General features: G+C 45.5%; 1 protein-coding gene across 1 annotated transcript; it reads right to left on the bottom strand.

Moving 5' to 3' along the window:
• Window positions 1-16,177: 16,177 nt before the first annotated feature.
• LOC310867973 (dermatan-sulfate epimerase-like protein) lies at window positions 16,178-25,342 on the bottom strand. Its single transcript, XM_083778172.1, has 3 exons — window positions 23,222-25,342; window positions 20,319-20,584; window positions 16,178-19,225 (listed from the first exon to the last, which is right to left on the bottom strand). The coding sequence occupies exons 1-3, from the start codon at window positions 24,692-24,694 to the stop codon at window positions 17,209-17,211; spliced, it is 3,756 nt and encodes a 1,251-aa protein (XP_083634298.1). The 5' UTR covers window positions 24,695-25,342; the 3' UTR covers window positions 16,178-17,208.
• Window positions 25,343-27,974: the final 2,632 nt, after the last annotated feature.

Raw genomic sequence — 27,974 nt, 5'->3', positions numbered from 1 at the left:
ATGGACCCAATTGTAGATGTTTAACTCTTGAGAGTGTAAACTGAAACCAAATGGATACGCTCTCAAGAGTTGCATTATTAGTTAAACATCTGCCTTACTTAATTTACAAGAAGTCTACATAATTTGAGCATGGTGTCGAAGGGTTGTTATTTTGATCAATGCTTGCCTGTTATCTCTGCTAATGGTACCAACATCAATACAGCCCCCCCAATCCTCACAAATTGGAGTAGCCTACATTATATTAAACTAAAACCTTTAAAGAAATACCAATAATTCTGAATAGTATACAAATGTATACAATATGTGCCTTTGATATGTAGTGGAGTTGAAGTATTACAAATTATAAATTGTATTTAAGTTAAGTAAATGTACTTAGTTTCTTGCCACCACTAGTGTTATCATGGATACTAATCAACATTCTCCACTGGATTATATTAATACTCTCCCCCTGAGTCACCCATAATGTTGTATATACTGCAAGGAGGATAGCTCATGAATTATTCAGCTTGGCGTGTGTGTGTGTGTGTGTGTGTGTGTGTGTGTGCGTGTGCGTGCGTGCGTGCGTGCCAACTTATTAAATTGTTCTCACACACAGTCAAACAACAGCCGCACCATTCTAAAGCAGCACACACACAAGCATGCACTGCCCCCCCCCCCCCCCCACAGACACACACACACACACACACATGCATGCACACATGTACGCACGTACACACGCACGCACGCACACTCGTGCATTAATCTGCACCCAAGCTGTGCTGCTGCAGAGGACATTTTCAATTAATCAAGGGTCTCATCAATATTGCATCTCCCCTCCCTAAAGCCAATCACTCTGCTTCAGAAATTTAATGAGGGGACACACCCAGAGAGGCATCATCCACAGAGGGGACACACCCAGAGGGACATTTAATGAGGGGACACACATCCAGAGGGACATGTATTGGGGGGGGACATCCAGAGGGACATGTATTGGGGGGACACATCCAGAGGGACATGTATTGAGGGGACACATCCAGAGGGACATTTAATGAGGGGACACATCCAGAAGGACACCATCCACAAGGGGTGCACGCACCAACAGTTGGGGAACCACTGCCATAGAAGTAATACAAGGATAGAGACAGAACCGGAGCTCAGTGGCATTTTGAAGCACCCAGAAGAACGGTCTACTTCCGCATTTGACCACCAAAGTTTGGTGGTCCAATGCGGAAGTGCAAACGAGCTCCTCAATGTTAAAGCCCAGCTGCACGTTTTCTCGTCATTAATCCACGGGTCCGTGTCCGAGTGCTTCAACGCTGGAGAGCCTCCCTGGGGGCTTGGGCCTTCCGCACTTCCGGCGCCGCCCCATGCAGATACAGGTCGCTCCAATGAACTGCAGCGGCCAATGAGTCATGCCTATTAAAGCCATGCCATCATGTGGGGCCCGTGGTAAAAGCCTGACAATTCCTGTTAGTGGGGAAAAAAGGACACAAACAGCAATAAACAAAAACACAGTGAGAGCTGAGGCACCACTAAGCTATCACCTCTCTCTGTCCCTGAACCGTGATGGACTCCCAAAATAGCTCAGGTTGCAAAACAATCCGCAGCCACAGATGGACGATTGAGGAGCTCATGGTTTTGGGTACAGGTCATGAATTATTAACAGCCCAGAACAGGCAATAATATATTTTTCTTTTCTTTTTGCTGTGACAGCGCTGGTTTGCCAACATCTTTCTTTTAAAAGCTACATTGCCACTCATTCCTAATTTTAAAAATGTTATCCCCCCCCCCTGGCTGCATGGATGGGTGATGTTGTTACTTTACTGTGCAGCAAAAAGGGGGAAAAATATATAAAGAAAAGAAAAACAACTCTGCCAGGACATTCTGAAGGGGACGTGTGTGCACGCACACGCACGTATGATTCTGTTGATTCATTTTCCTACCCATGTGGGGACATGGAAAATCCCCTCGACTGTAGAAAGTAACAGTACAGTAAAGAACCTGGGGGTTATTATTGATTCTGAATTGAATTTTAATTCACACATTAATCATGTTACCAAGATTGCCTTTTTTCACCTTAGAAATATTGCACGAATCAGAGCCTATGTGTCCTTGGACGATGCAAAAACGCTAATCCTTTGTTTTTTCTCGGCTTGATTACTGCAATGCACTTTTTTCAGGACTGCCTAAGAAAACAACTGACAGATTACAACTTGTCCAAAATGCAGCAGCCAGAGTTTTAACTAGAACTAAGATGAGAGAACATATTACTCCAGTTTTGGCATCACTGCACTGGCTTCCGGTTGTTTTTAGGATTGATTTTAAAATTATTTTACTTGTCTATAAAGCTCTCAATGGTCTCGCACCTTCCTACCTACATGACTGCCTGCCTAAATATGTCGCAAACCGCCCCCTAAGGTCTTCCACTGCTGGCCTGCTCGCTTTGCCTAAAAAAATGGCAACTAAAAAATACGGGGAAGCAGCTTTTTGCTTCTACGGGCCGTCGGCATGGAACAAGCTCCCACTGTACCTTCGTCAGGCAGCCTCTGTAGACATTTTTAAAGCTCAGCTCAAGACCCACTTCTACAACATTGCTTTTAATTGATCTTTTATTTTATTTTTATTTTTTGTTATTCATGTCCTCACTGTATTGCATTACTGCTTGTTTTTTTAATGTCGTTGCCTTGCTTTTATTTTATTCTCCATTGTTCTGTAAAGCACTTTGAGCTGCATTTCATGTCATGAAAGGTGCTATACAAATAAAGTTTTATTATTATTATTATTATTATTATTATCGAGGACAATAAAACCTGTCAAAAATTGACCTTGTAGACTAGAGACACTTCAGTTTCACTTCAGGCTCTCTTGAGGCTATAGTGTTACAATTAGTGAAAGATCCAGGTTGAGGTCAGGGTTGTGCAGTGTCTGTGTACTTAGTGTACGTGTGTGTGTGTGTGTGTGTGTGTGTGTGTGTGTGTGTGTGTGTGTGTGTGTGTGTGTGTGTGTGCGTGCGTGCGTGCGTGCGTGCACGTGTTTTGATGTATTGTTTTGAACGTATTTGTGAATTGTAACCTCGGCTACATTGAAAATGAGGGCTTGCCCTCAACTGTATTTCCGAGTATAAATAACGGTGATGATGATGATGGTGATGATGGTGTGCGTGTGAGTGCGTGTGCATGCATGTGTGTTGTTGTTTTTGTGTGCGTGCGACGTGTGCGTGTTGTTGTTGTGCTAGCTGGCCTTGTTTCTTCACTATAGTTCCTATAGTACCACTCCTCCAAAACAAAATGTTGTGCCAAGCAGAATAAGAACGGTGGGTCTCTGAGGAGTGTGAGCAACATGGAATCTGACCAGCTGGCTTCATCTGCTGGAAAGTTCCTATTTCCCTTTTCTCTTTTTTCTTTATTTTTTTGGGACACCACAGGGAACAATAATGGAGAAATAATAATAATAAAGTCAATCTAAAGCCTATAAAAGTTTGCTCAGAAACCTTTGTCATGTCAAGGACCACCAAATTCATATGCATTCGGCTGCAGACCCCCATCTGCAAAGGTATTGTGCCAGGGCACGAAGTGCAGACGCAATCTAAATATAGACTAAAAATAAGACCCAATCATCGTCTCTCAATCTTCCCAAGATGTTCATAGTAAAATGGAGGGACAAATCGGAAGAAAATCTACTTTATCATCTATTCTACAGTATCTTTCTCTGTCCCAGCAAGCAACACACTCTCGTCGGATCAAGCACCAGTAAACATTGGACGTTTGCGACATCGGCCGTTGCCCACCACTGAGGAGACCATAGGATCTGTGTACCATTCTGCCCAGTGGTGTAAAGTAAGTAGTAAGTACAAGTACAATTACAAATTAATTACAGTTACTTAAGTACAATTTTGAGGTATTATTTTGTGCTTTACTTGAGCAGTTCCAATTTTCTATACTTCTATTCCACTATATCTCAGATCCAATTTCCAAATATTGTAGGGTACTTTTACTCCAAGTTAGTTATTTTGTAGATTTTGATTATTATTACAAAACATGCATTAACCACTTTTTGCCTTGAAAACAGCCAATCTACAAGCTCACAATGCATTGATGATTGGTGATGCGACGCATTGTGAGCTTGCAGATCTGCTATTTTCAGAAGATCATTATACATTTGAAAACTTATAATGGGGACATTCTGCATAATGAGTAATATTACTTTTGGTACATTCTGATGCGAATGCTTTTAGTCAAGTACATTTTGAATTCCGGACTTTTACTTGCAACAGAATACCTCTATATTGCAGTATTGTCTTGATACTTCCAATTAGAGCCTCTGTAGTGGCTCCAATTGGATGAATCAGAAGCCTATGAGTTGATCGAGCATGTCTGAAATGGAGGCAATCATTTTAAGGCTTTATACATGAGGATACACTGACGCACGCACACACTCACGCACGCACGCACACACGCACGCACGCACGCACGCACGCACACACACACACACACACACACACACACACACACACACACACACACACAAAACAAACTCACACATATCTCTCTCTCTCTCTCTCTCTCTCTTATATTGTGTGTAACACATAAAACATGTAAATCAGGGGTAAGGAGAGGCCATGCCTAGACATGGTTGAGGAGAGCCGTGGCCACAGCAGCAATTTGACAGCAGGGTTATGGTTGCAGAGCCTCGCTAATGAAGGACTACCGAGTCTGTCATCCAGGAAAAATGGGCCTCTCCCGTCTGCCTGTCTGCCTGTCTGCCTGCCTGAGCTTCCATGCGCGGCCAGAGACACCGGCAGACAACAGCTTTTGGCGGTGCATGGAATCCTAGGTGTGCTTACACCCATAGTCTGTCATAGTCTATCCTAACCATTATTTGGAGCGACGCCCCTCTGCAATGTATAGTTCACTCCCACTCCTGGAAATGTGTCTCGTTTTGCCCAGGCTTTTCTTTTTCTTTTCTTTTCTTTTATAATTTTTATCCCACGATTTTGCAACCCAGTTTTTTCACCCAGTGCCAATTATCTAATTTAATGCTGGGCGCTACACTTCCTCTGCCAACCCTGGCCAGACGTTATTCCCCTCCATCAGGCGCCCAGGCTGGCCAGGGGGAGGTAGTTTTAGAGACCACAGCCGTCCCCAGCGGGAATCGAACCCCGGACCTTCTAACTGTGAGGCGACAGCAGAAATGCCTGCGCTCTCCGGGGCTATTACTAACTATACCAAACATACAGTGTGAATGATGTTCCTAGCACTTATTTAAACACTACTTAATACAGGATTGCCCATAATGCTCTTACAGGAAAGGGCCTTGGATGGATGGAGTCTGGCATTAGCCATATAATTATGGAAGAATAGAAAGGAAACATTTGATTTCTGAGCGTGACTCTCTTCATTATTTTGTATTTGTCCATGGGATAACGATCAAACCTATTAGTCCATGACATGAAAAGGTTTGGATGCTATAAGTGACTCCATTAATCACTGCCGACGTGCAGTAGTCATGGAGGAATTCCATGGAGACTTCAGACTATGACTCACCGACACCGTCAGCTGCAAAGTAAGTGACAATGCCCTGACAATGCCCTCACAAGTCAACTCCTATTAATCACAACCAAACACAGCCATGTGTCATCGTCTGTATATCACTTAACCCAATTAGACCTGAGAACTGATTCTATACAAATCTAAATCATGACAGTTTCCTGGAAAACCTATGTTTTTATATAAGTGGAGCTCAACCTTTTTCAAGGACCCCTCAGAATTATCTGTATCTGTATTCTTACACATAGAGACACACTTTGTTGGCTAGCACCACTTAAAGTGGCTAGTGGCTAGTGGCTAGGACCACTTAAAAACACTAAAAACCCACTTTCAAAAATAGCAAAAACAAAAAAAAAACACAGAATATCTAGCCTACTATATACTGTAAGCTCACAACTCACATTGTTTTTAAGTATAAAATAAATCATTCTAAAACGGTTAGTCGCAATACTTGATTCTGATTGGCTGGTTGCCATGGTAAATCTCACGATAATCCTCACCTTCAATCACTTTATATCATTCTCAGCTGCGTTACATTTATCCCGCAGCTCTGTAGCTGAACTGGGGAAGGGGAGCGCTTGATTGCCTTACAAACACTGGCCGTGCGTGTCACTCGAGGTCCCAGCTTACCGGGTATGTGTGATTGGACTCCTTATCTACCAGAAGAGGAAGCTCTGCTCTCTGCCTGATGGCAGCAGCACTTGAAGGTTCATTCATGAGATGTAGCAAAGGAGTGACATTATTCCCCAGAGTCCCACCGAGGAAGATGCAGGAATTTGTATTACTTTTTGCAATCACTGTATCGAAAGTAGTATTTTCAAAATGTGTTATATTATTGGATTGTATGCAGTAATAAGGCTGTGATGTTTTCAAGGTTTGCAATCTTTAGTGTTTTGTCCATGTATGTTGTGCATGGTTGTGCAGTATTGATTGTGACATATCTCTGTTGGGAAAACGAGATGGTACATCTCAAGGTTTGTTTTTGTTTTCTAATAAATAATCTTGAATCACATGTTGAACTGCTTAGAGTCTGACTCTGCCTTTTATTACAGCTTCTTGAGGGGGTGGTCTGCCTGCCAGCATACAAGATGCTTCTCACACACACCATGGGCCTGATTCATTAACGCGTTTCCGCTGATATATTGCCGTGACGCTGGCGGAAAGGCATTTACGTGGATTTCCCACATTAATTTGGAATTCATGGAAATGGCCGTGAACTTGACGCTGTCTTTGGTTGGTCGGAAATTCCGCTAAATGCTACGGGAGCTCTTTAGGTGGCGGAGAAATTTGCGGAAGCATACACTAGCGTATAGATTTATTCAGAAGGCTTTAGTCTTCATGCTGAATCAATAAATTGTTCCCAAATCTCAGATAAAATATGTAGGCATGTGTCCCCAACATATTGGTCGATCAGCACATAAAAAAACGATATATATATATATAAAAGCAGAGTGCACTTGTATGCCTAAATGCATGCATTCTAGAGGCAAGTTAGCCTATAGAGTCCCATAAGGAAACTGCCCCTGCAAGCCCCGACACCTTTTATTTTATTTATTAGGATATTTCTATAGCATGCCATGCGCGATTGCGCTGCTCACTGGACAGCCTTCTCTAGGCTACTCGCAGTGCAACGCGTTGTGAGCTTGTAGATCGGCTCTCGCGGACTGCATGTTAAAAAACAAACTCACAATTATAATAAGAACATAGGCCTACACTTATCTGCATTTTGCACTGTACGAATCTAACGTTGTTTCGGTGTGTGTGTGTGTGGGGGGGGGCAGACAGCAGCGTGCTGCCGATCCGATTCACATTGGAAAATGAATAGGGCTAATTAGCCCTATATAAAAAATAGAAGACCACATTTATAGCCTAATGAATGCAGCGTGTTTGAAAGTCGGCCAGTCATATCAGTTTTAAACCAGCTCACCTCCACTCGTGAACATGACGGACAGACAGACAGAATTTATAATAATGTATATTGATATTGATCACATGGATGCCACACACAGAAACAGAATAGTTTAACTCACTGGATAAACTCACTGGATTATAATTTCTTCAGACAAGAGGATCCCAGGCCTATAATATATTTACTTATGAATGTATGGGCTACTGTTCTTTATCGCGCAACAGTGTCGAGGGCCCATGCAGCCCCCCTCCCTCTCTCGTCTCTCTCTCTCTCTCTCGCTCTCTCTGAAAAGACGACTTTTGCATTGACATATCCGATATTTTAAATATCGGATATGTTTTACCTCTGCAAAGGTGTGAGTGAGCACCCGCCTTGGTCCCGAACTTAATTAAATAAATTATAATTATATTGCTTCAGCGGAGCACGCAACGTTGCAAGCTTGGATAGCAGTGACCGCGGCTGTGATCTCAGACAAACTGCTGTCTGCTGAGTCATGCTTGAAGCCTTTTATGGTCGATATGGGGCGTGGATCAATGCAGATGAGGTTGTCGGTTGCTTTTCCGATCACTTTGCACCCGCTGCTTTCAGTATGACATACACCTGCGATACGCCAGCGCACCTGTGGTACACACCACTCTCTGAATAACACGTCATCTCAACGTAGCTTGATCGGACGGATAAATACGATATCTGTTTCCGTCACCGTTACACTCTGGCGCATTTCGTTTTTGAAGAATCAGGACCCATATCTTTTAACCCAAAGGAATTAAGGAAAGTTTATGCATGTACTGGGTACGAAACTCGTCGTGCAATACAAAATGAAGCATAAATAATCTTGTCCTGAGTCTCTGGAATGTGCGGTCCCTTCCTTTCCCTGGGGAAGTTCTGTTTGGCCTGCATATATGAAAATAATTTGGGGAGCCCCTGAGGGATCGCGACCCACGGGTTGAGAACCCCTGTTCTATATCATGAGAGGAAAAACCTTCATGTTTCTATGTCAGTGGTGCTCAACCTTTTTCATGTCAAGGAGTTATATGAAATTGGCCGTGGACCACAATCTCAAAATATGTTGTTCCAGGGACCCCCCCCCCCCCCCCCCAGAAGCAAATATTTGACTTAAAAACAAAGATTTGGGACATATTTTCAAGATCTTTCAAAAATAGCCAAAGTGTATAACTTAATCCTTAAAACATCAAAAGGGGTTCGATCCCGTCCTGAATGAGTTAATCAAAGTTTTCTACAACTTCCTTTAATGCATGGATTATGGTGTCACTTATCAGACATCAAAGGGAAAGCGAGGCGGCATGCATCTATATCCACTTTAATTTAGATTAGCACGCTCAGAACGCCCACAACTCCGGCTCCATCCTGTAATCATACATCAAAAGATTCCCTCAAGGCATTGTGCCTCATGGAAATGGGCACAAGTGTGCAATTTCTTTCGGAGGCAGATTTCAAATTCATAACCACAGAAACTTAGTTCAGGCATCTGAGCAGTGGTGGAAGCATTTATTTTATGTAACACATTCACTGGCAGCTATTAATAGTGTTATTCCCAAACTGCCCGTGTTTTCAATAAAGACCCTTATTTTGAGGGAGCCAGCTTAGGTGGTTCGACCGTTCGGGCATCTGGTTATGATGCCTCTCGGGCGACCCCCCTATGAGGAGGTCCTCGAGGCACGTCCCACTGGGAGGAGACCCCGGGGCAGACCAAGACCAGTTTTCAGAAAAACCTATGTTTCTATGCCAGTGGAGCTCAACCTTTTTCATGTCAAGGACCCCCAGAGTGATCTGTATTTGGCCGCCGACCCCCCATCACACACTATAGTTCCACACTCACTCCAGAAGGGCCACATTGCATGAAACTGTAGCAAACATAGCCGATCTACAAGCTCAAAGCATGTCACAGTGCGACACGTTCTAAGTTTGGTATAGATCAGCTATTTTTGCTATATTTGAATTGGAATCCTGAATACGTTTTTGCTATTTTTTAATTGGAATCCTGAAAAGTTTTTTTTTAAATTTAATTTCAATTGCATTTAGTTATAGTTATGTTAACTTTATGAACTAAATACAAATACATTGGACATAAAAAAGACAATTTTACAACATTTTAAGTTAAGTTAGTAATTATCTGAATTCAATAATATATCAATGTTCGGATAATAACCTGCAGGCCATTTCGCGCCACATTCTGCACCATATACCCGTCTATAAACGGGTTAGACCTCACCTCACTGTACCTGCCATACACGTTTATAGCCGGGTTAGAGTGATTTACTGTACTTACTGTACACCTCCTGGATACGGCCCCCGACGACTCAAAACCATCTTGGAGAATAATGATAATCCGATCTCCATAGAGTCCAATAATAGCCGCGATCTTTAGCAGAGTTTATCTCGGCATTGAATCTCAGATGAGGAGATATGAGATAAAGTGTGATCTTAGGATGTCAATAAAACACTCGCGCATCACTCCGGTCAGCATATTATCGTGTCGCATGCCAGTTTGGGACTGGATCGAGCGACGGACAGGATTGCTTCCGGTTTAAGATGGCCGTTTTTTGTAATTTCCGCGTGGCAAAGGCTATACTGAGGTGCCCAAAAACATGCCGGCAGGAAATGTATTTAAGTGATGGTGGAGGCCCCCGGGCCGCCAGTTGCCCATGTATGCTCTATCAGGACGCAAGGCAAGACACTTAAAAGTCAGCCAGACAGTGCAAGTACTGGCTTGTTGTGAGTAAAATGTACTTACTTTCCACCACTGCAATTTAGGCATTTAGCAGACTACACACTAGTGGGTTTTCAATGAGTATAATGTGCGCGGAAGGATCAAAAGGCCTGTTTGAGAGTCCCTGCCAAGCACCAGCCGGGCAGCTCGTTAGGGAAATAAGGGCTCAAGAACAAAATGAGTAATGACATGAGTCACATGACTGACTCATGGAGGCGATGAGACACACACAGCATGCAGTCTCCATAATCCTTGTCCGGTTAAGACATGTTTAACACCCACAACGTGCTCATACAGTCAAAGGCATGTACTGTGACACGGGCTTTCGATTCGCCTGGCAGGTCTTCTTTTTAATTATTGACTCGTCTCTCACACACTTGCGTGTAATTACATAACCATTCATGCACGGGTAGTTAGGCTGCCGTCATCCGTGTCCAATAGCATGCGGGCACGTCTCTACTGCAGCCATTGTGTGGGACTATTAAGACGTCTGCATTATGTACAGTATGTACAAATGACTTCCCTGCATATATTATCTGGCATGAATATGACAGTAATGCAGGTTACAGTTAATGAGATGTTATACCTAATCACACGGTACTATAATCATGTTACAGGCCTATATATGCTACATCAATATCCAATATTATTGTTTACAAATAGCATGTCATAGTATAAAAAGGGTGTTTTACTGTAATCAGTAAGTAACGTAAGTGCATGTATATAGTGCTTAAAACCCATTTAGGCCTGACGTTGAAATTTATAAAATGTCTTCTAAATCTTGACAGTTTTCTGTCAGGATTTGCGCCACATTTTTATGATTTAAAAGAAATAGCAGACCTGCAAGCTTGTAGATCTGCTATTTTTAAATAGCTAAAGTATAACATAATGCTAACACCAAAAAGGGATTCCGCCCAAAATGGGTTAAGTACAGTGCAGTTCATCATACAGTCTGGACCAACGGAAGAGCTATCATGAGTAAGCGATAAAGCGGAAGTGGAGCCTCCTCCCCACTTCCGTTTCGTCTTTACAGTCGCGCAAATGTATTGTAATATAAATAGAAATCATCTAAGCATAGCCTATATATCTTGTTGCTTAGCAGAAAATAAAATACAAAAATATTATGTAAAGATACGGAAATGGCAGCTTCCTTACTCAGCTCATGGGGGCTATACTGTAGTTCCAGACTCTACTGTATATAGCATTCGGAGATTGTGGAATAGTTGTCTGGCTACACGAGACTATAGTAACAAGGTTGCTGTACAGTCATTGTCTCCACCAGGCCGAAGGCATGTGGGGAGAGTATGTTTTGCACTCCGTCCGTCCGCGTGTGTGTCCGTGTGTGTGTGTGTGTGTCCGTGAACAGCTAATCTCGGCCACCGTTAACCCGGTCGATGCCATATTTTGCACACACACTCCCTGGATGCCAACCATGAACCTCTGCCCCAAACTTTCCAGAACGGCCTGTTATAGCGCCACCAGGAGGCCGCTTTGTGCAAAACAAGTTTTTCAATGCCATATTTTGCACACACACTCCCTGGATGCCAACCATGAACCTCTGCCCCAAACTTTCCAGAACGGCCTGTTATAGCGCCACCAGGAGGCCGCTTTGTGCAAAACAAGTTTTTGCACAGTACACCTACAGATTTTGTCCAAACATCACGCAAATTGGTACACAGTCTCTCTAGAGCCATTCAACGAAACGGGTCTTTCACATTTATCAGACTCCATCCTGATTGGTTAAGATTGGCTTCCAAAGTTCACAGGAGTGCTCAGTTTCAAACAAAATGCTGCAAATCATGAACACATCGCGTGATTTCCGTGAAATTGTGCACCCACATTCCCACTAGGCCGAGGACGAAATGCCACATGAACAATTTCAACTCAGCCTCAAGGTGGCGCTATAACTGGCCGAAAAGTGTTTTTACCTCTAACTGCACGGATCTGTGGATAACCTGGTGGAGACCTGTGCCCGGAAGGGCACTTTTTCTAGTTCACAATGTGCCTGTGTGAAACCCATCGACATGGTCCCTGGTTGCCCAGTATATTAAATAATGTATTATTGTCTTTACACGCTCTCCCCACCTCCTTGATCCTTTTCCCACAGAGCTAACAGAGAAAACAGCTGTACAAGAGAAAGATAATTGTAATTCAAGGCCACAGAAGCGAGGAACCGTAATCCCCACCACCAGTGAAAAAAATAACAAAACAGAGTTGGTATAACAGGGTTGCAACAGCAAAGTGAAAAAGCAAACGGCTGCCAAAGTCTACACGTTCAAAGACCACAGAAGAACATCAAACAGGCTTTTATTCCGAGCTGTCAAGGGTTTCACTTTCATTGTTCAGAGAGATGAGGAGAAAGGAGAAAAACAAAAACAAGAAAAGTATGGATTTTTTTAACCCATTAAAACCAGGGAAAGCCATTTTAGATATATTTGGCTATTCAAAAATAGCAGATATATATATAGGCCTATAACAAATATTTGTTTCTGGCGGTCCCTGGAACAAAATATTTTGAGATGGGGGTCCGCGGCCAAATGCAATTTTTGGGGGTGCTTCAGTTTGAGTACCACTGATACAGTAACTTTGTTGTTTTGTTTTGTTTTTCAGGAATATACAGACATTTTGTAGAATCAACCTCAGGTCTTAGTGGGTTAAAAATAGCAATACGTTTTGGTTTTTCATTTTATACCAAAAACTAGAAAAAGTGCCCTTCTGGGCACAGGTCTCCACCAGGATAGGAATGTAGGACATTGCAGCTTGCCTTCATCTGGTGGTTGGATAAAAGGGCAACAAAAGTAAATTATCCACAGATCCGTGCAGTTAGAGGTAAAAACACTTTTCGGCCAGTTATAGCGCCACCTTGAGGCTGAGTTGAAATTGTTCATGTGGCATTTCGTCCTCGGCCTAGTGGGAATGTGCGTGCACAATTTCACAGAAACCACGCGATGTGTTCATGATTTGCAGCATTTTGTTTGAAACTGAGCACTCCTGTGAACTTTGGAAGCCAATCTTAACCAATCAGGATGGAGTCTGAGAAATCTGAAAGACCGGTTTCGTTGAATGGCTCTAGAGAGACTGTGTACCAATTTGCGTGATGTTTGGACAAAATCTGTAGGTGTACTGTGCAAAAACTTGTTTTGCACAAAGCGGCCTCCTGGTGGCGCTATAACAGGCCGTTCTGGAAAGTTTGGGGCAGAGGTTCATCGTTGGCATCCAGGGAGTGTGTGTGCAAAATTTGGCATCGACCGGGTTAACGGTGGCCGAGATTAGCTGCTCACGGACACACACACGGACACACGGACACACGGACGGACACACGGACGGACGGACGGAGTGCAAAACATACTCTCCCCCCATGCCTTCGGCCTGGTGGAGACAAAAATTAGCGTGCATCATCTGTGAATGAATGATACATTAATTTACAGGATGGTTTAACCGTTTATATCCAGACGGCATCAAATGTTGCCGAGGTACGTACGTAGATTTTGCTCACAATATTGGCAAAGAAAATTACAGTTCTGTCTTGCTGTACGAAATATGCATGCTGCTGCCAGAGGAACCCTTTCAAGACAAAAGAGCTGAGATCATTGGATTGAGCATGACAGAGAATTGGAAACACTCAGTTCTTATTATTAAAGGACTGAGCAGTCTTGAAAGGCTGTGGTCCTTTATTGTTATAGTCTCTTTTTTTCTTCTTCTCAATAGCAGTTCTGGCTGAACCGTGCAGTCGGTTTTCGCGTAACTTGGAGATACGGTGAGGTGAGGATGCGAAGCCCACAACCAATGGCCAAGGGGTGGCGCTTTAGCACTCAATTGAAACTGCAAACTTTGAACGCGCATAGCTCATGAACCGTTTGACCGTCTGCAATGAAACCTCGACACACATATGCGTCTCCTCATTGCTCTTACTTTTGACCTCTGACCTCTAGATCACCTGCCATTTAGAATTATATGATAATCCGTTAAAATGCATCCCCTCCCAGGATCTTTGATCAAAATGCACGGAAATATTCTACACGCGTACTTTGGGAGCGTAGCCTATAGTACGTTTTTTTTAAGTGAAGAAATTAAGGTTTTATGAGCCAATGAAAATTGCCTTTTTGTGAAAAATCTTCTTTTGTCCCTAATACATACATGCGAGTGAGTGAGCGTAGCAGTGGCTCAGGGCCTCTGCCAGATGGTCTCAAAAGTCTCCCCTGGTCCAGAGGGATGTCCTGTTGGTCTAGTGGTTAAGATGTTGGACTTTCATGCGGGAGGCCATGAGTTTGAATCCTGGGTGTTACACAATGTAGATCTGTGTGGTACTCAAAGTATGTTTGCTTATTGCCTTCTTGAATGATTTTGCTGTTAACAATACAACATTAGTCTTGAGTCATGTCTTCAAGAAGGAAGTTCACTCTTCCATGTTTCTATGTCTTATTGTGCATATTATTCTTATTGCTTGTTGCCTTCCTGCTTGGTCCTGCCTCATCGTTGCTTGCAGCGATTCTTTTCTAGTTCTTCATTCTTCTTCATTCTATCAGATTACCGTGGTGTAGCTGAAGGGAACGCTCTTTGGAAATAGCTTCGACTGGAAATGTGTCAAGGCTGTCAGTTTTCCCTCAGTTTGATTCCTATTGAGCACTTTCCTCTCCCGATCTAACTCAATAAAACGCCAAAGGGAGTTAGAATAATCATATTCAACCCTGATCCTCTCAGACGTCTGCCTTTTGTGGAACCGTTTACACTTCCAATAACGTTTCCTCTCTCCTAGAAATAGTCCTCTTTCAGAGGCTCATATGCTTCCACGCTAATTCATGAGTGGCATATTATTCCATTCACACATATATCCCACAGATATATATATTTGGTACCTGATTTCAACTTGGTTGTGTGTGTCGTGCCAAAAATAGCAGCTCTATAAGCTCCCAACACATTGCATGCAGGCAACACATTGTGACGTTGTGTATATGTATACCTTCCTTCTATGCATGAGCCAGGAGTCCAAGCTGCTTCTTTTCAACTGACAGGGGGTAGTTTCCCCGGTTGGACGTAGCGTGTGGAAGGAACACGTTCATCTGACCAGTTCCTTTCTCCTCCATCAGGCGCCCCTGAGTCACATTGTGACTTTGTAGACCTATATTTAAAAAAATATTTTTTTTGACGAGCGACACTGGCACTCAACTAAAAGTGGTGGTAAAATATTCGTTCAATATTTTTGAAACAACACACAGACGTAGAGGGTGTTCAATGCACTGATTTATGCCAAAACAATCTAAAACCTCAAAAATTGAGTTATGAGGTTTCCTCCCGACTCCCGTCACGAAATTATGAGCATTTTGAAAATGTGTGAAGATCTTTGAATAATTATACATTTTACATTAACCAGGTCTTAATGGGTTCAACTTCAAATAAATCAGGCATGATGAATACTTCAGACTGAATAACTCCATGGCACATTAATTAGGATAATTATAATTTTATATTAAAATGCAGTCAACATATGATTCATAATTATATCCACCACCATCTTTCATCGACTGCCAAGTTACAGATTTGCTAAAAATAGATTGTAGATCCCGTAATAATGACATTTGTAGATCCCGTAATAATGACATTTGTAGATCCCGTAATAATGGGGGAGGAGCACTCAAAGGATGCACACAGGGACGCGCACAAGTAGACATCAAAGGGGGCTTCAGCCCCTGCCCTTTTACCGTCTGTAAAACAACTGCCCTCTCCAGGCCACGAATGCAGCATTTTATACGCCAAAATAAATGCAAATGCCTCTCCTTTCCATGCCATACCGGAAGGCAGCATTCAGGAGAATTACTTTTTTCCGAAGTCTCCTGAACTTGGAGTTGAACTTGCGTTGAACAAATTTGTTTCGAAATCCATGTCGTTACGCCACATCTCCACTAGCTAAAGAGTGCTGGGTTGCCTCGCGTTGTGAGCTTGTAGATCTGCTATTTTCGCTATTTTTGTTCTTACGAGGATTTCAGACCCTTCCTCTCGAACACTCTGCACGTCCCTGAAAGCACATGATATATATAATTCATTAACATCTTAATCAGCACTTTTATACACAAGCAACTCTTTCTCCACGTCAGAATAAATAAACACGATCGATATACAGTATGAAAACTCCCGTTGAATCATTTTAATGTAAAACATTTCTCCCTTTGCTAACATAGTTTTGCCCCTAATGCGAATAAGAGCCCTATATCTTGCCTTACCCCTTTAACTATTTCAGGCTTTTTTATTTTTTTCGTATTTGTATTTTGAAAAATATTTGAAAATAATTCAAATATTGAGAGATTGTAGATCAGCTATTTCAACTATTTAAAAAAATGTCTAAATAGTTGTGTTAGGCATAAAGGGGAGAAGGCACGCAAGATAGAAGAGGAACAGACAAATAATTAAGATACAGAGCTTGAACACATAGATGATAAAGCTACCCCTTTAGTTTTTCCTTAAACATATATCATTTATATTTATATATTTTTACATCAACGTTCAGTGCAAAATACGATTTATTTACGGAACTCAGTAGAGCAGGGGGTCTTCAACGTTTGTTTCAGGCCAATTAAGGGCCCCCAAACTACGAGATAAACTACGGACCTGCACTACATATTGGATCCATGTTAAATGTGTGTTTTCAGAGATTGAACCGCTTAAAAAAACAATCAATACTTGACTAAACTTGACCTTTGGCTTTGGTACTTTTTCCCTCTGCACCGCCGATCTGCAAGCTCACAAGGCGTCTGTGACACATTGCGAGCTTGTTCTGTAGATGTGCTATAATGTTCCTCCCAGAATAGGGATGCGAGGGTTCAAGTGGTAAATGTAAAAAATTAAAAATAATACAATTAAATAAAAAATAAATCCCTATAACACAGAGATTTGGCCACCCTCCTGCAGTATCTCCGAGGACCCCCCCTATGGGTCCCGGACCCCCACGTTGAAGACCCCTGCAGTATAAGAGACGGGGAGCCACACAGTAAACAAGACAACTCGGTGCACATGTTGAGTCAGCTGACCAGCAGCGGCATATAGTGCTGTTAACTGGCCACCCTGGCGTAACCCAGCCTCCGCATCACGCCGCCGCACGTGTCCTCGATCAGCCGTACGTCCTTCCGGGGCATGCTGTCCCTCCACACGTCGATGCTGTCCGGCGAGACGTCCCCCTCGTACATGAGGTCGTACAGGCCGGTGGAGGTGGCGAAGAGGAGCCGGTCGAGGGCGGCCGGCGACAGCGGCACGCCCAGGAACGAGTGTATCCTCTCGGCCGCCTCCCGCGGGAACGCCACCGCATCCTCGAAGCGCACGCGGAGGGGCCGGTCCTCCGCGGGCAGCGTGTCGCCCACGCGCAGCGAGGCCTCCGTGTGCGCCAGCCACAGGTGGGCGAGCAGAAGGACGGCGTTGTTGTTGTTGGCCTCCGTCGACCCCGAGGAGCGGGAGGAGGCGGCGGCCAGGAGGAGCTTGGGTATCGTCTTGAACTCGGGCGCCAGAGTCGGGCACGAGGCGCCGTGCGCGTCCTCCTTGGATATCGAGGACAGATGCTGGGGGATGTTCTTGAGCGCGTAGAGGCTGGGCTTGCTGTTGTACACCATGAGGTAGATCCACGCCCGGGGGTCTCGGACCACGTAGATGGACCTCAGCGACGGGCCCACCACCTCCCGGACGAAGGGCAGCTTGAGCGCCCAGCTCCCGCTGCGCATGGCGAGGACGACGCGCGCGCCGGGGTACTCGGCGACGTGGCGCCTCATCTCCCGGACGTACTCGGCGTCTCGGTCCAGGCTGGCCCTCAGCTTGCCCTTCAGCTCCCTCCTCGCCCCCGTCCTCTTCCTCCTGTCCCGGGAGGACGAGGAGGAGGAGGAGGAAGAGGAGGAGAAGGCTCTGAGGAGCGGCCTGACCCGGCCCGACCCCTCTGCCAGCTGAATGTTCTGCAGGTGCAGCTTGGTGTCGTGGACCAGCGAGGCGAGCCAGCCCTGGACCATCTTGAAGCGGCCGCCCGCCGCGTCGGCGCGCGACCACTCACAGGCGTCGGCCAGCGAGTCGAACTCGAACTCCGTCTCGGGCACGTCCAGGTGCTCCGTGGGCACGCGCACGTACAGGAAGTCGGACACGTTGTGGAAAAGGTGGGCAAGTATCTCGGCGCCGGAGCCCGGCAGCGTCGCTATGACGACCGTGGGCAGGGGGAAGTGACGCTGGTCGTACGGCGGGAGGACGCCGCGCTGCTTGCCGCTCGCGTCGGCATCACCACCGCTGCCGCCGTCCTTCTTCCACTTCACCCCGCACAGCAGCCGGTCGCAGCTGTTGGCCACGAACAGCAGCTCGGCGACCCACAGCAGCAGCACCGAGAGGAGGGCGTAGCGCATCAGCCTGCCGAAGCACATGTAGAACCTCCTCTGCACGGTCAGGACTCCGATGGCCACACAGAGGACGACCCCGGCGACCACGTTGACGGTAAATCCAAAGTCGAACAGCCAGTTATCGCCGCCGCCGCTGCCGGTCGGCTTGAGAACGAGCTGCGTCCCCAGGCCGTACCGCGTGGTCTGACAACTGTCCTCGACCTTGGCGTGACCTCCGAAACCCAGGTAGCTCAGCCTGGCTCCGATGTCGTTGTGGCTCGTCGCGACGGAGACTATCTTCTCCGTGCCGTTTATGACCAAAGAGAGCCTCACGCCGTTCTTGCTGCTGTCCAGGAACCTGCAGTCGGACACTTTGACGTACGGCCCGTGCATCACGTAGGCCACGCGGCTGACCGCGCCCGTCATGGGGAACGTGACGTTGACGTACTGCGTCCACCTCTTCTTGAACTCGGCCGCCTGCTCGGCCTCCTGTATGCGCGTGTCGGGACTGCGGCCCTGCGCGTCGAACCAGAACATCCGGTAGTGGGCGTCCCACACGTCCATCAGCGCCCCGTTGTACCGGTCCATGAACCGGCGCGGCACGTACTTGAAGTCGATGTCCAGGTTGTGGAAGAAGGCGCTGAGCGAGGTGACGGGCGAGTCGCTCCACTTCTCCACGTGGTCCAGCACCAGCAGCGTCTGCGAGTCGAGGAGGACGAGCGCCCTGAATCACAAATCAGAATAGCTTTATCATCATGTTTTACAGAAAAAAGGAAAAAAAAATGACCCCTTCCCCACCCCCCCATTACATAATATTGGATTCATGTTAAATGTGTGTTTTCAGACATTTAACGTACATGACCTTTGGCTTTGTACGTGGGTCTGTTCTTTTTTTCCCCTGTAGCGTACACCAAACCTCATTGCCGACAATAGCAAATCTACAATCTCACAGCATGTCTTCAATGCGCTGTGAGCTCGTAGATCTGTCATTTCCGTCTAATATAGGAGTGCGAGGGTTCAAATGGTTAATGTAATTTATTTTATAATAATTTAAAAAATCACACCTGTGTGGAGTGAGGGGCAATTTTTATCATCATACATCATCTCATTCCGGCCAATCATTCCGGCCAATGCGTCTTCACCTTCGTCTTCAATGTTTCATCGTTAAATGGGATTTCATGTTTGTGTATAGGACAAAGTTTGTGCACATGCACACAAAGCTGAACAAAGGCCCTCAAAAAAAAACTCCATATCACACCAAAGATTTGGCAGCTCCCCTGCAGTATTTCTGAGGACCCTCTAGGGCAGTGGTTCCCAAACTTTTTCATGTCAAGGACCCCCACATTGACACTAATCAGCCCACGGACCCCCCATTTGAAGAAACATGCCAGGCACCCCCAAAATAGAAGACGCTTACGGCTCTAGCAGGGATTCTCAACCCGGTTAATTTCAAGGACCACCAGTTTGACATGCATTAGTCTACGGACCCCCATTAAATGGCATTTTTATCTCCCCAATCCCCAATATATATTGTAAAATCAATGTTAACCTAACCTATTCATTTTCAGAGAGTGTACAAATGGAACCAAATGGACCCGTTAGGGTCCTTTTGTACACTCTCACAGTTACAGACCCATAAGGATCCATTTGGTTCCTAACTATCATTTAGCTGGGGACCACCCGGAACTCCCCGGAAAGGACCCCTGGGGGTCCCCGGGGACCCCACTTTGGGAACCAGTGCTCTATAGGGGTCCCAGACCCCCTGTTGAAAAGCCCTGGGATCGACACATTCACACACAGTGCCCGAGATAAAGTACCTGTACACGCTCTTCAGCCGCATGGCGGGGGAGTAGGCGCCCGCCGCCTCCCCGCTCACAAACATGGTGTCCCCGTGCGCGGAGGCGGCGACCAGCTCGCCCGCGGCGTCGCCCACCCCTTCGTCGGTCCAGCGCAGCCACTTGGCGCACTCGCCCAGCTGGCCCTCCCACGGGGCGTTGCACTGGCTGCTGGGAGACGGCCCGAACACCAGCACGTTGTTCAGGTAGCTGTGCTTGGGCCCGTAGAGCGCCTCGGACACAAACACCTGCCGCGGAAGATATGAGAGTCAGGCGTTGTTTTTAGCAGCAAATTTTGGTTTTAGTTTTAGTCATATGGTCTCTTGAATAGTGTTGGTCTAGTTTTAGTCGACTAAATGTCATAAGATTTTAGTCGACTAAATCTACAGTTGATTTGGTGGAACAAAATGTATTTTGGCGGGCCTTGATGCCGTCGTAATGACCGTTTTTACATTTGCTGAAAATAGCCGATCTACAAGCCGACGTGTTGTGAGCTTGTAGCTCTGCTATTTTCAGCATGCAACAAATTGTAAAATGACTTATACTGGATCTCTTGTCCACTAGTCCCTTCCTAACATTTTAGTCTCGTTTTTATTTGTTGACGAAAGTGTCAATATATTTAGTCGTAGTTTTAGTCATCATAGCTTAGTTTTCATTTTGTTTCCATTTAGTTTTTGTCAGTGAAAAAAGGTAGGCGATGAACATTTTTCGTCTTAGTTTTAGTCGACGAAAACAACACTGATGATAGTCAGGGGTTGACACTAAGGTCTCAGAGGCACTTGCCCATCGAGCAAGTATAGGTCAAGTTTTACTCGCCCAAAGGTCACGCCCACTTACCCAAAATGTAAATCGCCCATTATAAAATGATTGAATTACAGTACTATTCCATTTAACACAGGGCTCTCAATCCTCTCACGCCTACATTTTAAGGTAAATACTTACATAACTATGAATATGAATGGGTTCACACTTGTTTTTTTATATTTTTAAGTGAAAAACAGTGAAAACAGCACAGTATACTGTAGGTACACAGTGCTCTAATTTTACATTCCACAGACCAGAAGACATGCAGTGCTCTGGCCACATTCAAGAGTTTAGACATGCAGATATCTTGTCTTATCTTATCTCTCAAACGAGCACTTGCCCGGTCAGGCAACCTGAAAGCAAACTCCACCTGCCCGAAGGTTTTGTTTCCCTGCCAGGGGCAGGTGGGCAATAGGCCTATAGTGTCAACGCCTGGTACTAAGAAAGTTCCACAGACAAGGAAGGACTGCAATAGTCCATTAAGTTAATGGCAGGGTGGCAACAAGCCGCACTTTGCCATTGACAGCCCATACATCCAAACAGAAAAGTAACGTCAAACTCATCAACGTTGCAGCTGTACGAATTTCTTTCCATCTGCAAAGTGTTTGATTCATACAAATCCACCGTAGACATGTTATGAGGTAGGCTACTAGTACTTTCTGTTTGAAACACGCCGAACGTTTGTGAACTTGTACATCAGCTATTTTCTGTATAGTGATATACTCGCGTGCCCTGATGACTTGATTTAGTTTAGCTGCTTTTAGCGCCTAAACGTTTTCTAAATACTCCTTATTGTTCTAATGTCCTACTGCATTTATGTACATTGCCTGTTCTTTATTTTTATTATTGTAAACTGTTGTTTATGTGTGCACTGTATTTGTTCTTATTTTTTGTAAAGCACTTTGTAACCTCGTTTTGAAAGGTGCTATATAAATAAAGGTTTATTATTAAAGGACCAAGCAGTCCTGAAAGGACTTCACCCACAATTATGGTAATCTGGTTCTCCGAATTGGAGAAAGAGACTGCTTTCCCTAAACTGAATAGGAACTGAACTGGGACTTCTTTCAAGTCAACAATTTAAAGTGGGCCCCATTTATTTGTTTTTCATGAATGTTCAAAGCTGTTTATTTTCTCTGAAGTTTAATAATATTTTTTCAGTTAACCTTGAATCCCTGTTTCAGACACATTTAATTGGTTTTGCACGCATTGAGCTCCTCATCCGAATCTGGTATATTTTCTGGTTTATACGCAGTCAATTCATAAATCTTTATACCCACATTATCATTAGTTGTCCTTGTGCAACTTGCTACAAAAACATTGAATGATTTTGCTTGTTAGCTCGGTAGGTAGAGCTCTTGTCTTTGCAACACAAGGCTGTGGGTTCAAATCTGGGCACCGCCAACTCTGTATGAGTCTTCAAGAACCCTTACCTGCCCCCACTGTAAACAAAAAAAACGACTTTTTCTCAAGCATATTCTTCTTATTGCCTTCCTGCTTGGTCCTGCCTTATCGCTGCTTGCAGCGATTTGTTTCTAGTTATTATTATTATTATTATTATTATTATTATTGCTCTACTGGATCTCTTCTCCACTGTAGTCCCTCCCTTACTGAATATATAAAGTCAGAACACCAACTTTTTTTTTTTAATATATTTTTTATCCAACGATTTTGTAACCCATTTTTCACCCCTGTTTCAATCATCTAATGTGATCCTGGTCTCTACACACCCTCCACCAACCTAGTCCCCATATATGGGGGACATGGGGAGAGCAACGGACTTGAACTCATGCTTCAGAACACCAACTTTGATGATGCAATGATGCTTTTCTTTTTTTTTTACAAATAAAAGGTTTTCTTCATTTCTTCATTTTCTTAAAGAATTACTTTTTGGAGTTAGGTGGTTTCTTCCCGACAACAGAGATATACAGTTTAGGACATTTGTAAATAGTTTGGTGTGAAACAGCTGTTGTCAGGGTTGGGTTGAGTATAAGTACTTTGTACAATAAATTAATCAAACCCATAATGACTCTTATATGAATTTGTGCCATCACGCACGCTCCCACGCACACACACACACACACCTGTCCGTTGGGGGCGAACGTGAAGGAGTTCTGGTCGGGGTGCTCGTGGCCCGGGTTGAAGCTGTTCCAGCCGTCGATCCAGGAGTAGGGCCTGCCGTGGACGATGTCGTAGACGGCGCGTCCGCCCAGCTTCCCCGACTTGAAGGAGACAAACGTGTTGCCCTGGCCACTGGGCAGGCCCGCCCCGTACGTCACCACGCCCCAGTTGGAGAAGACGTGCATGCGGGCGCCGGCGGCGGCGCCGGCGGGAGGCTGCGGCGCCAGGCCGGCGTCGTACCAGATGTACTCCGTGTGCAGCGTGGCCCAGCGCTGGGCCGACGACTGGCCCATGGGCCCGTCCTTGGGCCGGTGCCGCCGGATGTGCTGCGCCAGCCAGTTGCCCGTTCCGTTCCGCATAACGAACGTGTCCAGGAAGACGAGCTGGCTCTCCGGGCCGTAGAACCAGTTGTAGTTGGAGTCAGCGATGCCGACCGTCCGCTGGAAGCCGGGCAGCAGCGTGGCATAGTAGAACCAGAAGTGTCCCCGGAGCCAGTTGTTGCGCGTGTTGTCGACGTTGAAATGCCGCCGCGCCAAGAAGACGTACTGCGTGACCGACTTGGCCGTGTAGCTCCCGTAGGCCACGCCCTCATCCAGGGAGCCGTCGACCACGTGGTTCAGCAGAAACATGGTCTTCTCCATGTAGCTCACGGCCACCTGCTTCCAGATCATGGACTCTGGGTCGTCGTGGCTCCCCGCCACTATCGCTCCGGTCAGGATGGCCAGGACGTTGGTGGTCTGGTGGTTCTGCAGGTACTGCTTCCCCCACCCCCTGTACTTGGACAGCTCGTACAGCTCCGCCGTCTCGGAGCGAATCCTCTCGAGGTAAGCGTCCCGCCGCTTCTCGTCCAGACGCGGGTGAACGAAGTCGTAAGCGGTGGCGAAGCCGGTGAGCGAGTGTGCCGTGGGGACCTCGTCGTTGGGAGCGGCGGTCACCTTCCAGTCCGGGTAGCCCGCCATCCTGTCCATGAACGTGAGCAGGAAGCGCAGGGCGGCCGAGTCCTCCGGGCACAGCAGGCAGTAGAGCGCCAGGGGCGGCAGGTTGTTCCCGTAGATCTCATTCCACTTGCCGGCGAACTCCGCGTGCTTCGCGGGCGGCATGTAAACGGGCACGTTGGACAGCATGGTGAGGACCGCCGCCCGGATGACTTTAAATATGTGACTGTGGGTGGTGGAGGAGCGTTGCCTCAGGAGCGGCACGTCCGTTTGGTTAAAGTACAGGTTGGGATGGGACTTTGTGGGCTGGAGCTTCCGCTGCGGCTCGGTGGTTTTGTCCACGGCCAGCTTGACCCGCAGCAGGTCCTCGGCGAAGACGTCTCTGTCTGAAGTGTTGAACACGCCGGAGAAAGCGGCGCCTGCTGCAAATACCGACAGCAAGATCACAGGGTATGCAGTCCACTTATCATTAGCCATCGTGCGAGGCGTTTTTAAATGCATATTTGGGTAATTATGCCTTTTTTTGTTGCATTTATAACCTCAGAAGTGACATCTGAATAATTATAGAGTGGATGATGTAGCCTACATTGGATTGGTTGGCAGTGTTATAGTCCATTAGGAAGTACCATGGATAGTCCAATATGATGCAAAATCAGCCAATCCATAGTAGCCTGCTATAGCAGCAAAAAAGAAGAAGAAAAAGGCAAACATTGAATAGGCCTAATAGGCCTATAGTCAAAAGTTTTTCCACCTGTCATATCCATAATATAGTCAATTGTTTGTCTACCTGTCATATCCTATAGTCAAAAGTTTTTCCACCTGTCATATCATATAGTCAATAGTTATTCCACATGTCATATCCTATAGTCAATAGTTTTTCCACCTGTCACATAGTAAAAAATAAATACAAATAAAAGTATAAAAACACTATCCATATCCTCTCACAACAGTATCAATAACCGTTTCCAAAACCAGCAATTAATAATGTTGCTGCGCACCTGAGTTAAAAAAAAAGACTGCATCTTCCGGAGGGAGAAAAGATATGCAGAATAATTCATCAGACAATCATAAACGGTGCTGCTGCCTTCTCCATCCTCCTCACAGTAATGAGTGTGTGTGTGTGTGTGTGTGTGTGTGTGTGTGTGTGTGTGTGTGTGTGTGTGTGTGTGTGTGTGTGTGTGTGTGTGTGTGTGTGTGTGTGTGTGTGTGTGTGTGTGTGTGCGCGTGCGTGTGCGTGCGCTTGCAGCCTCCCTCGCCGTGAACAGCAGCAGTCTACCTCACACACATTGATCTCCTGCCCAAAACAATCATGTCTCCTGTTCGGTCAGTCAGTCAGTCAGTCAGTCAGTCAGTCCATCTAGCATATCAGCCCCAGTCAGTGTCCGGTCCAATCATCATCATTAGTCCGCCCATCATCCATGGACATCAACCCCGCCGAACAACGCATCATGTCCCGCTGCAGGAAAACACTCCGATCCGGTGATCATTAATTCCGTGCACGGTGCATGGGTCTTATTATAAGAACATTAGGCTAATCGTTTTCCATTCATTGTCGATTGCCTGTTATGATGCAGTCCGTCTTTATAAGCTCTCTCTCTCTCTCTGTCTCTCGATCTGTCTCTCTCTCTCTCTCTCAGTCTCTCTATCTCTCTCTCTCAATCTTAAAATCCAAGCTGTAGGCTATTAACAGCTGTTGTTAAGAAGTCAGAAGGGAATTAAGGGAAAGTTGTCGTCGCTACTCAACTATTCCCACAATGAGACATGATTATAGTCCAGCCTGACTGTCCGTCGTATCTGCAGAAAGAAAGGAAGCTGCATTCACCGTTATAAGAAATCCTTGGAGATGTGCGTAAAATCCGTGATTCTTAACGCAGGCAGCCTTACATGTCATCTATCATCCTATGATGACACTGTCTGACTGACTGCACCCCCGTGTTACACGTTGTGTGCAGTCAGTCTGAACTGAAGTGCAGTGTGTGTGCCAGTGTGTACGTGCATGTGTGCGTCCTCCTCTCGACTTGGGACCAATGACACTGTGATTGTTTTCCTCCTGCGTTCGGTGGGAAAAAAAATACACTGGTCATAACCTGTAGAGGGAGCTGTGGCTTCAGAAGACCTCATACTACAGTGCATGAGAGAGAGAGAGAGAGAGAGAGAGAGAGAGAGAGAGAGAGAGAGAGAGAGAGAGAGAGAGAGAGAGAGAGAGAGATGCTAATAAGACATGGAAATAATTATACTCCCTCCAGTTATGCATGGACATGCTAAAGTAGTTATGTTTTAGCCTAATGGGCTGTTGTTTTGTTTACTTGTTTTTAATGTGTGGGAGTTCGAAGTTATTTTGGGAGGTCCTATGTGTGCAACAGTAGCCTTAACAAACTGACACACATACAAGTGTATGACACATCTGACACATTTCTAAAGTGAAAATTAAGACCTATTTAACAATTGGCAAAATTGTCAAATAGTCCTACATAAGAAAGAAACATTGTAATTAGCCGATCTGCAAGCTCACAACGCCCCACAGTGCAAGGTGCTGTGAGCTTGTAGATCGGCTATTTTCACAATGTTAGTAGGCTATATAGTGACACTATCCTAGTGGCTCTTACCAGGCGAATATATAAGGCCATTGTGTTGTGTTGGATCATGTCCATCCAGTCAAGGAAAACATTCCAGTTAGACTCTAGCTTGTTTAATTTTCAAAAGTAACGTTCCCTGTCGTGCGGCAACAAGGATCTGTTCCTGTTGCATGATGCCTACTTTTAAATGAGTAATATTTTAAGCATCTATAGGTCGTCCTCAGACAAGCCCTTCATCGTCGCTTCCAGTCATCCCGGTTCTCCATACATCTGGCCATTTCGTTGATGCTTTGCGCTCCTGCGTCTTTCTTGAGTAGCCTACATCCACATTATGTTAATGTGGGACGTCCTCCATGACCGGTGCCCGTGTGCTGGTTCCAACAGCAATAACTTGCTGGCTGGCTGATGTCTTTGGCAGTGTCCTGCTATAAGTCTCTTTCTCCTGGCTGCAATTTTCTGGCTCACCCTTGGCATTCCATCATTACAGATTATTGTTGGTAACATGTACACTCTTGCTGATGTTCAGTACTGCACACCAGGGACGTGCAGCGAATGTTAGAGAGAGGTGGGGGATGAAATTCCCTATAAAAAGGGCACTTTTGACCCAAAATATTGAAAACAGCGGATCTACAAGCACTCAACCCATCGCGCTGCGATGTCGTTGAGAGCTTGTAGATCATGCTATTTTCTCACTCTTTAGCTATACTGAAGATGCGGCGTACGACATGGATCTCTACACAGAGCACACATTCTTTCAACTCAAGATGTCGCGTTGAAGTTCAGGAGAGTTTGAAAAAGAGGCAATGCTCCTGCTGCTGGCATGGAAAAGGGGGCATTTGTATTATTTTCACCGTGCTGCATTTGTGGTCTGGAGAGGGCAGTTGTTTTTTAAGTAAAAGGGCAGGGGCCCTTTGATGTCTATGTGTGCACGTGACGTGACTGCTGCACAAAACATTCTGGTGTAGCACCCATCTAGAGACTTCTGCAGCGTTGGCTTCAGGGTCCAGCATTTAGGCCTACTGCCATATAGAACACTCTACTAATAGAAGAAGCCAAGTGTGGTTTGACGCACCGCACTGACCCCACCGTTTATCCCAGTTGGGAGAACTCTGTGTTCGTTTAGTTATAAAGGGCATTAAGGCATATTTGGCTAATTAGCCAGGGATCCTTTTAAGATAATGTTACTATCATAGCATAATTATGCT

This window comes from Protomyctophum parallelum, assembly GCF_964188405.1.
Source record: "Protomyctophum parallelum genome assembly, chromosome: 12".
Classification (NCBI taxonomy): Eukaryota; Metazoa; Chordata; class Actinopteri; order Myctophiformes; family Myctophidae; genus Protomyctophum; species Protomyctophum parallelum.
The sequence above is the reverse complement of the archived record's forward strand: the minus strand, read 5'-3'. Positions and strand labels throughout refer to the sequence as shown.

What these genes read in the sequence shown, in the direction of transcription:
- LOC310867973 (XM_083778172.1), bottom strand. Translation starts at nt 24,694, where the DNA reads ATGCATTTAAAAACGCCTCGCACGATGGCTAATGATAAGTGGACTGCA. An exon ending in CGTTCGCCCCCAACGGACAG is followed by an intron (nt 20,585 to 23,221) that starts GTGTGTGTGTGT and finishes CTTCCGCGGCAG; the next exon opens with GTGTTTGTGTCCGAGGCGCT. An exon ending in CGGCTGAAGAGCGTGTACAG is followed by an intron (nt 19,226 to 20,318) that starts GTACTTTATCTC and finishes TTTGTGATTCAG; the next exon opens with GGCGCTCGTCCTCCTCGACT.